The following is a 12,760-nucleotide window of genomic DNA, read 5'->3' as shown; positions in this document are numbered from 1 at the left end:
ACATAAAAGTTTTATTTAATCAATCATTTTGAATTTCTAATTTTAGAAACTTTGAGAAAAGTCATTTAAAATAAGCTAACACAAATATGCCAAAAGGAAAAGTACTATATGTGATGTAAAATTACCAACAAATTATTTTAAAAAATTAGTTTTTACAGAAAAACAAGAGTTAAAAATTCAGAGTACCATATTTTTACGCAAATGATGTGTGCCTTCTACATGCAGAATGTAAAAAAAATTGTCAGTGATGCTTATGAAAATACCTCATGGGGGTAGGGAGTGGCTGGCAAACAAACGCAGAAGGTGTGAGTCATTGCGTATGTTTGATGTAACTGGATAGTGTAAAAAAATTTTAGAACAAGAATGTGATAAGCAAATACGTTGTTTCCTTTAATTTTTTCATTACATGTGATTTCTACTAATCCAAACTGAGTGCTCTTTCACTTTTTTGTAGCATTTTAGAATGAATTATCAACATATTATCTCTAAGTATGAAAATTTAATTAAATGTACCGTTACCTGGGCAGTATTCTGTCAGGGAGTTTGTGTGCTGGAATAGCAACAGGTAACTTTTGCATTTGTCTTGCATAATCAAAAAGGCCTGGTAAATTATGGGAATAGAGCTGAGACGCTTTACCTGTAGAGAAAAAGAAATATGACATAAAAGCTAATAGTATAAATAGGTACGATTGTAAGGTATTTAAAAAGGTAAAGGGCTTACCAGATATTGATAGTAAGCAATTGTTCATTACATATAACCATGTACACCTACGGGGGAACAGCTGATAAAAAAAAAAAAGCACCAAGTTTACAAAGGGTAATACACAACAGTAATATAAATATATACATATTGACCATATAAACTGTCAAATAGGCCAGTTCTTAAAAATGCAATAACTTATATTCAGTAGAAATTAATTTTGTATAGCATTTTAAAACAAGATGATATACATATACACACTTTTATATGGGAGAAAATAAAGTGGCAATGTAATTTCATTACCTAAGTCTAAACATGATACGATTAGTTCAAGTCTCCCTTATGATGAGTACTATGCAATCCTACACAATACATGGAAAAAGAACTTTTTCAGGCAATGTCTACTCCTTTATTTTGCTTCTGAGGTTGAATAATCACAGTCAGGCTTAGCTCCAAGACTCTCTTATGTACTTCCAAGAAATGTATTTATCTAGGTATCCGGATATGCCTGGCTTCTAAAGTTTGAGAGAAAAAAAGGATCATGATGGACTAGAACATAAGATATGGAAACAGTAAACATGGGGGAAAAAAGCTAAGGGAGAACATAGTGAAAACACTTAAGTCATAAAGGAGATACATGGAATTTTTCACCAGTATCTAGTACTTAAGAACTGAGAAGCACCCCTGGAAGTTTGAAAGTGGTTGGTATTTAGAGCAAAGGAAAGGGAATTTCATGGAACACAGTCCATCTACGTTGAAGGAAAAAAATAGCTACTCTCACTAAGACATTTCATTATGAGTATCAGTGGTTCTCAAAGTGGTCCCTGGACCAGCAGTATCACGATCACCCGGGTACTTGTCACGAATGCAAATTCTCAGGCTTCATCCTAGACCTACTGAAGCAGAAACTCTCAGGGCAGGACTAGTCATCTGTGTGTTAGCCAGCCCCCCAGGTGATTTTGATGGAGGTTCACGTTTGAGAAGCACCAACGTATATAATTAAGCATCCTGACTTAACAAGCTTGGTTGCTGCGTTTGCTCTGGTAACTCCTGCTAGGTTACTCCAAAACAGATTGGGATGAGTTGTAGGAAATGAAACGAATAAAGACATGTATGATGCAACTTATCAAAAACCTCTGCGGACATTACTTTATTAAAGCATAATGATGGCCTTGAATAATTACAATAGGGAAATTAGGGAGGAGAAACAAATTTATTCTAATAGAAAATACATCAAATCTTATTGTTTCATTTATTTGGAAAACACACTCATAGAAAACGTCATTTCTCCAAACAAGGAAAACGTGGCATCGTTTTTCATTTGGCAAAGACAACACACATCTTCTACTTTATTCTTTTCACAAAAAACTCACAACAGAATTGGGAATTCACCCTAACTATATTAGGTTTGTTTATATTGATTAAAAAAACCAAAATCAAACCCAGAGCTGTCGAGTCGATTCCGACTATATTGATATCACTCTAAATATATTGATGTATTTTGCAAATACACATGCATTTGCTTATTTAATATAAGCACATGTAAAGACCAGGGGAAGACACACGTTCCTTTCACATTGTCAACACAGGGACAATGGAAAGGTATTCATGCAAAGGTTTTTCTAAGTATTAGATTTTATTTCTGATTTTCATTTTTAACCACATTTATTAAAACTCTAAAACTTTTCTAGATTTCTAATATCTACTTTCCCAAGGTAGGCTATGGGCAAAATAATTGTTCTGACTGCCTACATTCAGCTATCTGCTTTCCCAATGACTCTGTGTGACCTTGGGTAACTTAATCTGTGTCTCAATGTTCCTATCTATAAATGAAACAACCTATTGCGGTTATGATTAAATGAGATACTCTTTCAAAAGCACTTAGAACAGTCTCTGGCACACACTAAGCACTCAATAAATGTGAGCTATAAATAATGAAAGCTGATAGAAATTTCAAATCAGAACCCTGCTTTATGTCACTTTCTCACCTTTCAGCGTTTTCCTCTACCTAGTGAATCATGTCGCTCAGTTTCCCCTAGAGTACCTAGAAAACCAACCTAATGATCAATTTCATAGTAAGATTTAAAAATTCAGGATCTCACATATACTCATTTTCTACTCTTCCAAGATAAAGAAATGTTTTAGCTCTGAAAATATTACTGTAATAATGTTATTATTACAGTAATATTCAAATGTTAAGGCACCTAAGATGGGGAGCTATTGCAGACTGGGTCTGGGTGGGGGTGACAGGTGCCTTTGGTTAAAAAAGTCCTTTAAATTAGGTTGATAAATGCTTACTCCATTTATGCGTGAAGTTGGTCCTGTTCCTTACAATTAATATTGTTACCAATAATATGATTTTTGGATATCTCATTATATCCAAGAAAAATGTTACTGCCCTTGCGTTATTGTAAATAACAACTTTTCTCTTCCTTTATCTTTCGTACTTTTCAGCCACTTCACTGCATATTGCTTCCAGGTTAAAAGGAAATTTTATTGTGTAACATACAGTTTAGGTTCTTACTAGAAAATATGATTTAAAAAAAGCTGTGATAAGAAAAGATGGAAGTGTTTGGTCATGAAGAAATTATTACTTAGGGAGTTTTCTCTCCAATTCATACTGATAATGGAGAATGTTTCACATCCCAAAGGCACCCAAAACTCAACATGACCAAACTGAAAGCATCATCGTTTCCTTCAAACTGGCTTCTCCTTCTACTACACTTTACCTAGTGGTACTGTCACTCACCCAACTGCTAATTACGTTGGGGACCTAGAAGTCAACCTAGACCTCTCCTCAACCTCCACAATGAATTAATATTCAATGTGGCCAATTCTAGCTCTTTACTCTTTCCCTAGGGGCAGTGTTTCTCAGCAGGAACAATAGTTAGGAGAGGTAGTGTGATGAAGTGGTTAAGGGCATGGACTCTGGAGCCAGCTTGCCTGGGTTCATATCCCAGCTCAGTCACTTACCAGTTGTGGGATCTCTGGCAAGTTACTAAACCTTTCTGTGCCTCAGTTTCCTCATTTGTATACTGAGAATAATAATAGTATCCAGCTTTGAGCGTTGTTGTGAAGATTAAGTAGTTAATATATGTAAACCTTTTAAAACCAGTACCTGGCACATAGTAGGAGCCCTGGTAACTCAGTGGTTAAACAGCTCAGCCGCTAACCGAAAGGCTGGCAGTTCGAATCTATCAGCTGCTCCTTGGAAATCCTATGGGGCAGTTCTACCCTGTTGTATAGGGTCACTATGAGTCGGAATCGACTCAGTGGCAATGGGTTTGTTTTCTTTTGACACACAGTAAGCTTTATGTATGTATGGGCTATTAATATCATTATCATCAATCATTTTTGCAGGAGGTTTTGCATTTCTAGCCTTTGGGCACTAAATGGCAAAGGTTTTCCCCAGTCATTGTGACAGTTAAAAATGTCCCCATACAATTCCAAACCCACCCTTTTCCTCTCCACCTCAATACTCCTGCATCTTTTGACCACTGCCTCTAGTCTCAGCTCCCACCACACTGCAAAGAGACATTTCTAAAACACAGATCCGATCATCACTATGGTACACGAAGCTCTGGAGTTTGGCATCTGCCTACTCACCCAGCTCCATCTACTGCTTGTTCTGTACTCATTCTGTACTCCAGACAAATTGTCCATTCATGGTTCTCCATACTTGTCATGCTGTTTCACAACTCCATGCCTTCACAGAGACCCTCTTTCTGACTTACTGTCTGTCTGGCAAACTTCTATTCGTCATCATTTAAGGTTCATCTGAAATGCCTATCATTCCCGTCTCCCCACAAAAGGTGCTAGTGACTCTTGCCTCCTGTCCTGTACCCTGTACTTACCCCTAGTGTGATACCTAACCCTAACTGCTGCAGTTATTGATTTATATGTCTGCTTTCCCTGTAAGGTCATAAGCTTTTCAAGGGTAAGGACTAGTCCTGTGAAGGTGCCAGTCTTCAGTATCTGCTATATAGAATATGCTTCGTGAAAGTTTTAGAAATCAGCAAATCATAGAATTGAAACATCATTATTTTTGTTTATTGTCTACTTATAAAGTAAAAAATACAAAATAACATACCTGTTCCATTGATGTTTCATGAAGTTCATTAAGATTCAAGGTATAAATCCCTTCTTCCGCACCAAATATCAAGTACTGATCTGAAATAACAAAAATAATCCACTGATTTTGATAAATAAAAAACTTAAAAAAGGATTTATATAGCCTAGAACTCAGTAAATATGCATTAACTTATAAAAATTACTGTGATCTATAAGCAATAAATATTTTTAATTTTAATGCAAAGAAGAGGTTAGATGCTTTAGATTATATACCAATGGTGAGTTACATGTATGTAAATATTAGCTTTAAGCAATGAAGAGAACTTTCATGTAAGGAGGTTCTGAATAGTGGCATGGGGGGCCTCCTCCCTCAACAAAGGGCACTAAGGACTGGCAACGAATCTGCAGCAACTTTTTCTAAAACCCTCTTAATAAAGGATCACGTGCAACTGACATGCAGAATGTAAATCATGAACAGCTTACACCTGTTGACAGGTGGGCTAATGTTACATGCACTATCATTAAAAAGCAGGATTTGACCACTGCCTATGAAAAAGGCTAACTAAAACTTGAAGACCTGCTAGGGTCCTCAATATCTTTTAGATGATATTATGTAGAAGCCTAGCCATGGCCCTGCCTGACCTGTTTCAAGGATAACATAAAATAACAGCTCAAAAACATTTCCAGACTAAACAGAAGTATGTTGAGAACAACTTAGAATGCCAAGGGGGTTCCTAAATTGCCCAGGATTTAGGATTACTACTGGCAGGTTAACGGCTAAGTTTGCCGTCAGAACTAGGTTCAAGCTGCAGCTGTACCATCAATTGGCTGCGAAAACTATAAACCTCTCTGAGTGTCAGTTTCCCTACCTGTGAAATAGTACCTACCTAATTAGATTTTGAGACAATTTAATAAGAAAATATCCTCTTAAAGGACATCGCCTTTCTGGGGTTTGACAATGAGGTGCTGGCAGGGGCTGCTCGTGATGCTCTGCAGGGCTTCAAGGTCACCCAGAGCAATGCCATAAAGATCTCCTTCATCAAGAAGTAGCACCTTTTCTCCCATGTCTGCCCCGTCCCTGTTCTTGGGTCGCCTTTCCCCCCTTGGCTCGATACCCTGAGGGTGGGTCCCCCTTGGGGGCCTTTGAGCTGCATGCGAGTGGTCAACACACAGCATCGTACCTAGAGTCTGTCCCCAGACATTGTACCTGGAGCTGTTAGGCCAGAATTAAAGTGTTTTTTTGAGGTATGGTTTAACACACATATAAATATATATATCATATATCTACATAACATACAGAGACATATACCGACACACACACACCACACATGTATATTCATATAGTCTCTGTGTCTTACACAGACATTAAGATACAAACCAAAAAAAAAAAAAAAAAAACGTTGCCGTTGAGTCAATTCTGACTCATAGCGACCCTATAGGACAAACTGTCCCATGGGGTTTCCAAGGAGCAGCTAGCTGGAAGATTCAAACTGCTGACCTTTTGGTTAGCAGCCAAGTTCTTACCACTGCGCCACCAGGGCTCCATTAAGATATATATACACATTGATATATGTGTATAAATGCACAGACTTACATGTATTCTTATATACTGACACACACACACACACCCATATATGTCTCTGTATTTTATACAGCAAACCCGATACAGATATATAGCAAGGCAGAAGGCACAGACAGTCCTCAGCACCTAATGACAACTACTCTGATTACGGTCCCTTCTCTAAGGACAGAGATCCTTTTAAGTGGTTGCTAGACTCTAGATCCTCAGTAGCTAATTTCTTCAATGGCTGTGTCTAAAAAACAAAGACATTTCACTATTGTGGAGCAGCAGCAGAAGAAACATTTCTGGAGAAAATTAGGGTGGTATACTATAAGGTATATGGTTTCACTGTATTGATATGGTGAATATACAACAAAACTCTGTTGCTATCTGTCACCCCAAACACTGACAACAGCATATGACATACCTTAAAAATGTATCATTTGGATATCAAATAGATATCCAGAAAATAAAATGGAATACTTTCATGGCCCCAATAAAGAAAAAAGATAGCAGATAAAAACATACAGTACTACCTCTTGTATCTGGGTTTATCCATGATGTTGCACAGTGAATTTTCAAGGGACACCCATTAAAAACCTTTGAAAAACATGCACCCATCTGGAAAAACAAAGAATACCCCACATGAAACAGTGAAAAACAGCAGTCTTTGCTATAATACAAAGTGCAATTATTTTCTGCTTTAACATGGGAGGCTGTAAGTGGTAAACTAAAAATTTTGATAATCTTCAAACTTACAGAAATAAGTGTATCAAATCATGGTCACTAGCCTAAGAGTGGTTAACTACAAAGGTTCCTGGCACAACAATGATTGTCACTAATAAAAGATTTCACTTAAGGAACAAAAAAAGTTATACTTTATTTTTTCTGTTTTTTCAACTAAACAAGGGAGTAATAGTAACCAATTCTCCAGGAAAAACTGTTTACAGGAGTATCACTAACATGCTCTATCTACATCAAAAGCAATAGATTATTTAAAAAAAAAAATTTTTTTTTTATTATTTATTCCCTGGTAAGAAAATCGTAATACCTACAAAAGTAAAAGACGTTGCTTTGTTTCATGATCTTAAAAATGGTATTAACCATGAATATTGCAAAATGAAAAAAGTATGGTTGATGTGAAATCTGTATATGCACTACAATCTCAAAATATACAGACCAATTTTTCTTTTTAACAATATATTTTACCTGCAACAATTTATTAAAACGATTTAGTATTCGATGTTAATATTTATTTACAAGCCCATTTGTAAGTTATAAATATTTCAAATAAACACCTTATAATGAGATATATATAGATGGATCCCTGGTGGTGCAGTGGTTAAAGCGCTCAGGCTGCTATCCCAAAGGTTGGCAGTTTCATTCCACCAGCCGCTTTGCAGGAGAAAGATATGGCACTCTGCTTCCATAAAGATTTACTGCCTTAGAAACGCTATGGGGCAGTTCTACTATATCTTACTAGGGTCACCATGAAATAGGGATCGACTTCATGGCAGTGGGTTTGGTTTTTTGGTTTAATGAGATATAATATCACTCACTTGAACTTTTACTATATCTTCAAATAGCAAACTGTTAATTCTGAGATCACTGTTGTAGTTAGAATAAATACTCGGTGTCCAAGAAAGTTCGTTCATTTAATCCCTTTTACTAGCAACAATTGGGGGATGGGCAGTATTACAAATGCATGTGGTCAGAGGAAATTTTTCTATATGCCCTATTGTGCTTAATTAAAAGAACACCATTGTATATCATTTTACAGCAGAATGTTTCCTTCACAAACACTGAGGTAACATGCTGAGAACAACTTTGACAATAGTGAATTTAAAATATTAAGAATCAAAACAATAAATCTTAGAATTTCCTTTTTACTCATATGAACCCACCAACCAATATTTCTAAGATTTTAGTATCAAAACAGCATAACTTTAGCCTGGCAATAATATCAGGCAGTAGGAGCCCAAGAGAAAAAAATTATTTTTTCTTTTTATTGTACTTTAGATGAAGGTTTACAGAGCAAACTAGCTTCTCATTAATTAATAAACACACTGTTTTGTGACACTGGTTGCCAACTCCAAGACATGTCTACACTCTCCCCTTCTTGACCCTGGGTTCCCCATTACCAGCTTTCCTGCCCATCCTGTCTTCTCATCCTTGCCCCTGGGCTGTTGTGCTCATTTAGTCTCATTTTATTTTATAGGCCTGTCTAATCTTTGCCTGAAGGGTGAACCCCAACAGTGACTTTGTTACTGAGCTAAAAGGGTGTCCGGGTGCCATACTCCTGGGGTTTCTTCAGCCACTGTCAGACCAGTAAATCTGGTCTTTTTTAATAAAAAATGTTTTTATGGTGTTGAACAGAGACTCTACTTCTTAAGTAATCCCAGTAACTGCTCCTTACAAGTAAGGATGGCAGGAATTCATCTCACATACTTTGGACATGTTATCAGGAAGAACCAGTCCCTGGAGAAGGACACTGTGCTTAGTAAAACAAGAGGGTCATTAAAAAATAGCACTGACACAGTAGTTGCAACAATGAGCTCAAACACAGCAATGATTGTGAGGATGGTGCAGGACCAGGGAGTGTTTCATTCTGTTGTATACAGGGTCGCTATGAGTTGGAACTGACTCAACAGCACCTAATAATGACAACCACCACCAAAATTTCTATGTTAAGGTACTGTTAATCCCTAAAAATCCAAATGACAAAATGAGCTACAAAACAATCAATCAGCTGCACAACCTTCAGCTAATTTGTAGACTTGCATCCTATCTGGCATTCCATACTTACGAGCTCCTCCTTGTCAAACTGCATACCTGAGGTAACAGTTTTATTTTGTAGCCAAATAGGAAGTTATGTCCCTACTGTATAGATCTCTGCTGAACTTGGGAGTCCTTTACAGTATTTTTTTTTTTTTACTTTGTAGGATATGGTAGAATTATTTGGACCTTTAGAATCAAGTTAAAAGTAATTAACCAGTAATTAAAAAGTACAGTTACAAAGTAAAAAAGGCTAAAAAACTGTGCTGAGAGGTTAAAAACTATAAAAATTACGGACACGCTCTAAACTAGTATTACATAGGGTTTGGATTATATATTAGTAACAGTGAAAATGCAATTCTATTCATACTACTTCAAATTACATCGATACAATATAACTTTAATCCTAAGAAAGCCAGCATGGTCCAAAATAAATAAATAAGAAACAGACTATTATGCCCGACATCCAAGTTTCAGTTCTCTACCACCCGTCAGTTTGTCATGCTGTGGTGGCATGCCTGTTGCTATGACACTGAACAGGTTTCAGTGGAGCTTCCAGACCAAGAAAAAAGGCCCAGTGATCTACTTCCAAAAATTAGCCAATGAAAACCCTAGGGATCACAAGAGAATATTGTCCAATATAGTGGTGGAAAACAAGCCGCCTAGGTTGGAAGGCACTCAAAATACACAGTGGCCACAATATACTAATAATTGTAAATATGGTGCAAGACCATGCAACATTTTTTTCTGTTGTACACAGGGTCACCATGAGTCAGAGCCATAGACTCAAAGACTAACAAGAAGTCATAGTTCTAGGTCTAGCCAGAGTTGGGATCTTCGTGATTAAGATCTTTGGGTCTGCTTTACTCATGGGCAAAATAAAGGGCTTGGACAAGATGCTCACTCAGGGTTCCTTCTACAATTCTGTTTGATACTTAAAAACATGCTAGAAAAAAATGTCATGGCTGTATTTTATACTTCCTCTTATACCCATGTGCCTTTTTCACATTTCTTCAAAAATAAAACCCTATGCCATTGGGTCAATTCCGACTCACAGTGACCCCATACGTTTTCAAGGCTGTAAATCTCTATGGAAGCAGACTGCCACATCTTCCTCCCACGGAGTCCCTGGTGGTTTGAATTGCTGACTTTTCAGTTAGCGGTCAATCACTTTAACCACTGTGGAACCAAGGCTCCTTTTCTTCAAAAACAGATGCAAATAAGATATTAACACTTTTTGAATCAAGGTGTTTTAAATGTATAATTTATTTTGAAAAGCTAAATCTCAGGTATGATCAATTAATGTTAAATTAGCAACCTTAAATTTTTTTTCAGTAATGCAGGTTATTTCAAACAGGAAAAAATACTAACCAAAACTAAACATTCAAACCATTATATGTCATTGTATTTAGCTGGAAAACTTAACCTATTTGATATTTAGTTTTTTTTTTTACTTACATGAACTTTAGGTGTTGGAGGAAGACCATTACTAATAGGCTTCTAGAAAAAGAACACACGCATCATTACACTTTTTTTGTTGCAATTTTGTATAACAATACTCTATTTCAAATACATTTATCCAAATAAAAAACATTAAAACAGAACATTATAGATAAGGCTGAGGTTGCCTATAACTCCTCCACAGCCCACTTTTTTCTAGGACTGGAACCAAAGAAAGCTGGTTTAGTGTGTATTCATTCAAACCTTTCTCTAGGCCATTATGTGTATGCCCGTATTTGTGTGGATTTATATGCATGCCCACAGAGAAAACAGCGTATTGTTTTTTGTGTGTATTAAACAGAAATAGTTATGTAGTGTTTAATAATTTGCTTTCTGCCTCAACACTGGGTTGTAGACAGCATTCTGTCAGTATGTATTGATCTGGTTCATTCGTCTTAACTGCAGCATAGTATGAATACAACCTACTAGATTTAGTTATTCCCTAATTGTTACTGGGTACTTAGGTTATTTTTAATTGAAATGAACACCCTTGTACGTACCTTTTTGTGCACATATGTGCACGTTTTTTTTTAGGGTCTACTGTGAGAAGTGAACTGCTGGAACATGGCTCTGTAGCTTTTACATTTTAGTGGACAATGACTGCCAAACTACCTTTCAGACTGCTCTTATCAAATCATACTCACCAGCAGTATATGAGATTTCCTAATTGCTACAGTCTTGTAGACAGTTAAATATTATTGAACTGATTAGTAAAAAAATGTGTGCCCACATGTGTCTCATTAATTTGCATGCCTCTGATTGCTAGGAAAGTTGAGAATCTTTTTTATTTTTATTTACTTTTTTTTTTATTAACTTTTATTGAGCTTCAAGTGAATGTTTACAAATCAAGTCAGACTGTCACATATAAGTTTATACACACCTTACTCCGTACTCCCACTTGCTCCCCCCCAATGAGTCAGCCCTTCCAGTCTCTCCTTTCGTGACAATTTTGCCAGCTTCCAACTCTATCCTCCCATCCCCCCTCCAGACAGGAGATGCCAACACAGTCTCAAGTGTCCACCTGATACAAATAGCTCACTCTGAGAATCTTTTTTAAAAAACGAAGTGCATATTGGCCATCTATTTCCTCTTCTGTGATTAGCCTTTTGCCATTTTTTTAAGAGTCATTTTTTTCTTATCTATTTGTTACAGTTCTTTATACCATATTTTTATGCAAATAACGTGTACCTTGTATGTTTGTTTGCCAACTGCTCCCTCGTCCCGGGAGGTATTTTCATAAGCGCTACTATGCCAATTTTTTTTTTTTTTACATGTTGCTGTAAAAAAAAATTAGCATGACGCACTTACAAAAATATCTCATGGCGGGAGGGAGTGGCTGGCAAACAAATGGAGAAGGCACACACTATTCGCGTTAAGGATATAGTTATAGTCTAGATTTGAATACTTGATCTGTTACATATATTGCAGATATTTTTCCTGGTTTGTAGATGATCTTAACCTTATTTGTACTGTGTTTTGTCAATTGAAGTTTTAAATTTGATGAACTGAAATATATTAATCATTGGCCAGAGTATACAAATAATAAAAGGGAACACAAGAAGCATATTCTCTCATTCTCAATATTCTCAAGAATGCCAGATATTTTCCCAAGAGGCTACATTCTTGGGGGATATGATCTGTCCACTAGAAACAGAATCTCCTTGGGACAGTCTAGGATTTAAACACAGATTTTTATGAAAGTCTAGATTTCTTTCAAGATTAATCTTAATAACAGCATTTTAAGGAATAGGACTATATATATATTATTTTCCTCAATCTGATATAAATCGGAAACACTTAAAACGTGCGATAAATGAAACCAAACAGCTATTGCTGATTGATTTCAGGTAAACGATACAAGTATTCCACATAGTACTACTTATATTAGTAATTAATTGACACTTTTAAAGCTAAGAATTTCAGAATGTGCAGCACCATCATATGTTACTGTCACAAATTTCCAATGACTTTTTATTCCACTTTACGAAGAATTTATGTTAATTTTTTTACATTGACATCCTTAAATCATATCTATTTTAACTGAGGAGCTCTGAATGTTATAACACTCAGATTTAACAATAGAATTGGCTGAAAATCATTTCAAGAAGCTGCATAAACTATACTCATGTTTCAGTGCACCATGGATACAGTTT

At 36.2% G+C, this 12,760-nt stretch overlaps 1 protein-coding gene and 1 non-coding gene across 7 annotated transcripts in view; both read right to left on the bottom strand.

Moving 5' to 3' along the window:
• The window catches only part of MAP4K3 (mitogen-activated protein kinase kinase kinase kinase 3), a 237,823-nt gene that overhangs the window by 29,028 nt on the left and 196,035 nt on the right, over positions 1 to 12,760 (bottom strand). For all 6 annotated transcript variants that reach the window (XR_007515515.1, XM_049870292.1, XM_049870295.1 and 3 more), the window contains 5 exons: positions 10,566 to 10,607; positions 6,869 to 6,953; positions 4,791 to 4,870; positions 722 to 782; positions 520 to 637 (listed from right to left, as the gene is read on the bottom strand). Coding sequence is in view for 5 of the 6 variants with exons in the window: in XM_049870292.1 (XP_049726249.1) it covers positions 520 to 637; positions 722 to 782; positions 4,791 to 4,870; positions 6,869 to 6,953; positions 10,566 to 10,607 (386 nt within the window). In the remaining variant the exon portion in view is untranslated. The remainder of the gene's footprint in view (positions 1 to 519; positions 638 to 721; positions 783 to 4,790; positions 4,871 to 6,868; positions 6,954 to 10,565; positions 10,608 to 12,760) is intronic.
• Positions 12,139 to 12,274, bottom strand: LOC126068209 (small nucleolar RNA SNORA67). Its single transcript, XR_007515578.1, has one exon. It is a non-coding gene; the product is annotated as a small nucleolar RNA SNORA67 (small nucleolar RNA).

This window comes from Elephas maximus, chromosome 26, assembly GCF_024166365.1.
Source record: "Elephas maximus indicus isolate mEleMax1 chromosome 26, mEleMax1 primary haplotype, whole genome shotgun sequence".
In the NCBI taxonomy this organism is placed as follows: domain Eukaryota; kingdom Metazoa; phylum Chordata; class Mammalia; order Proboscidea; family Elephantidae; genus Elephas; species Elephas maximus.
This window is presented reverse-complemented; position numbering and strand designations above follow the sequence as displayed.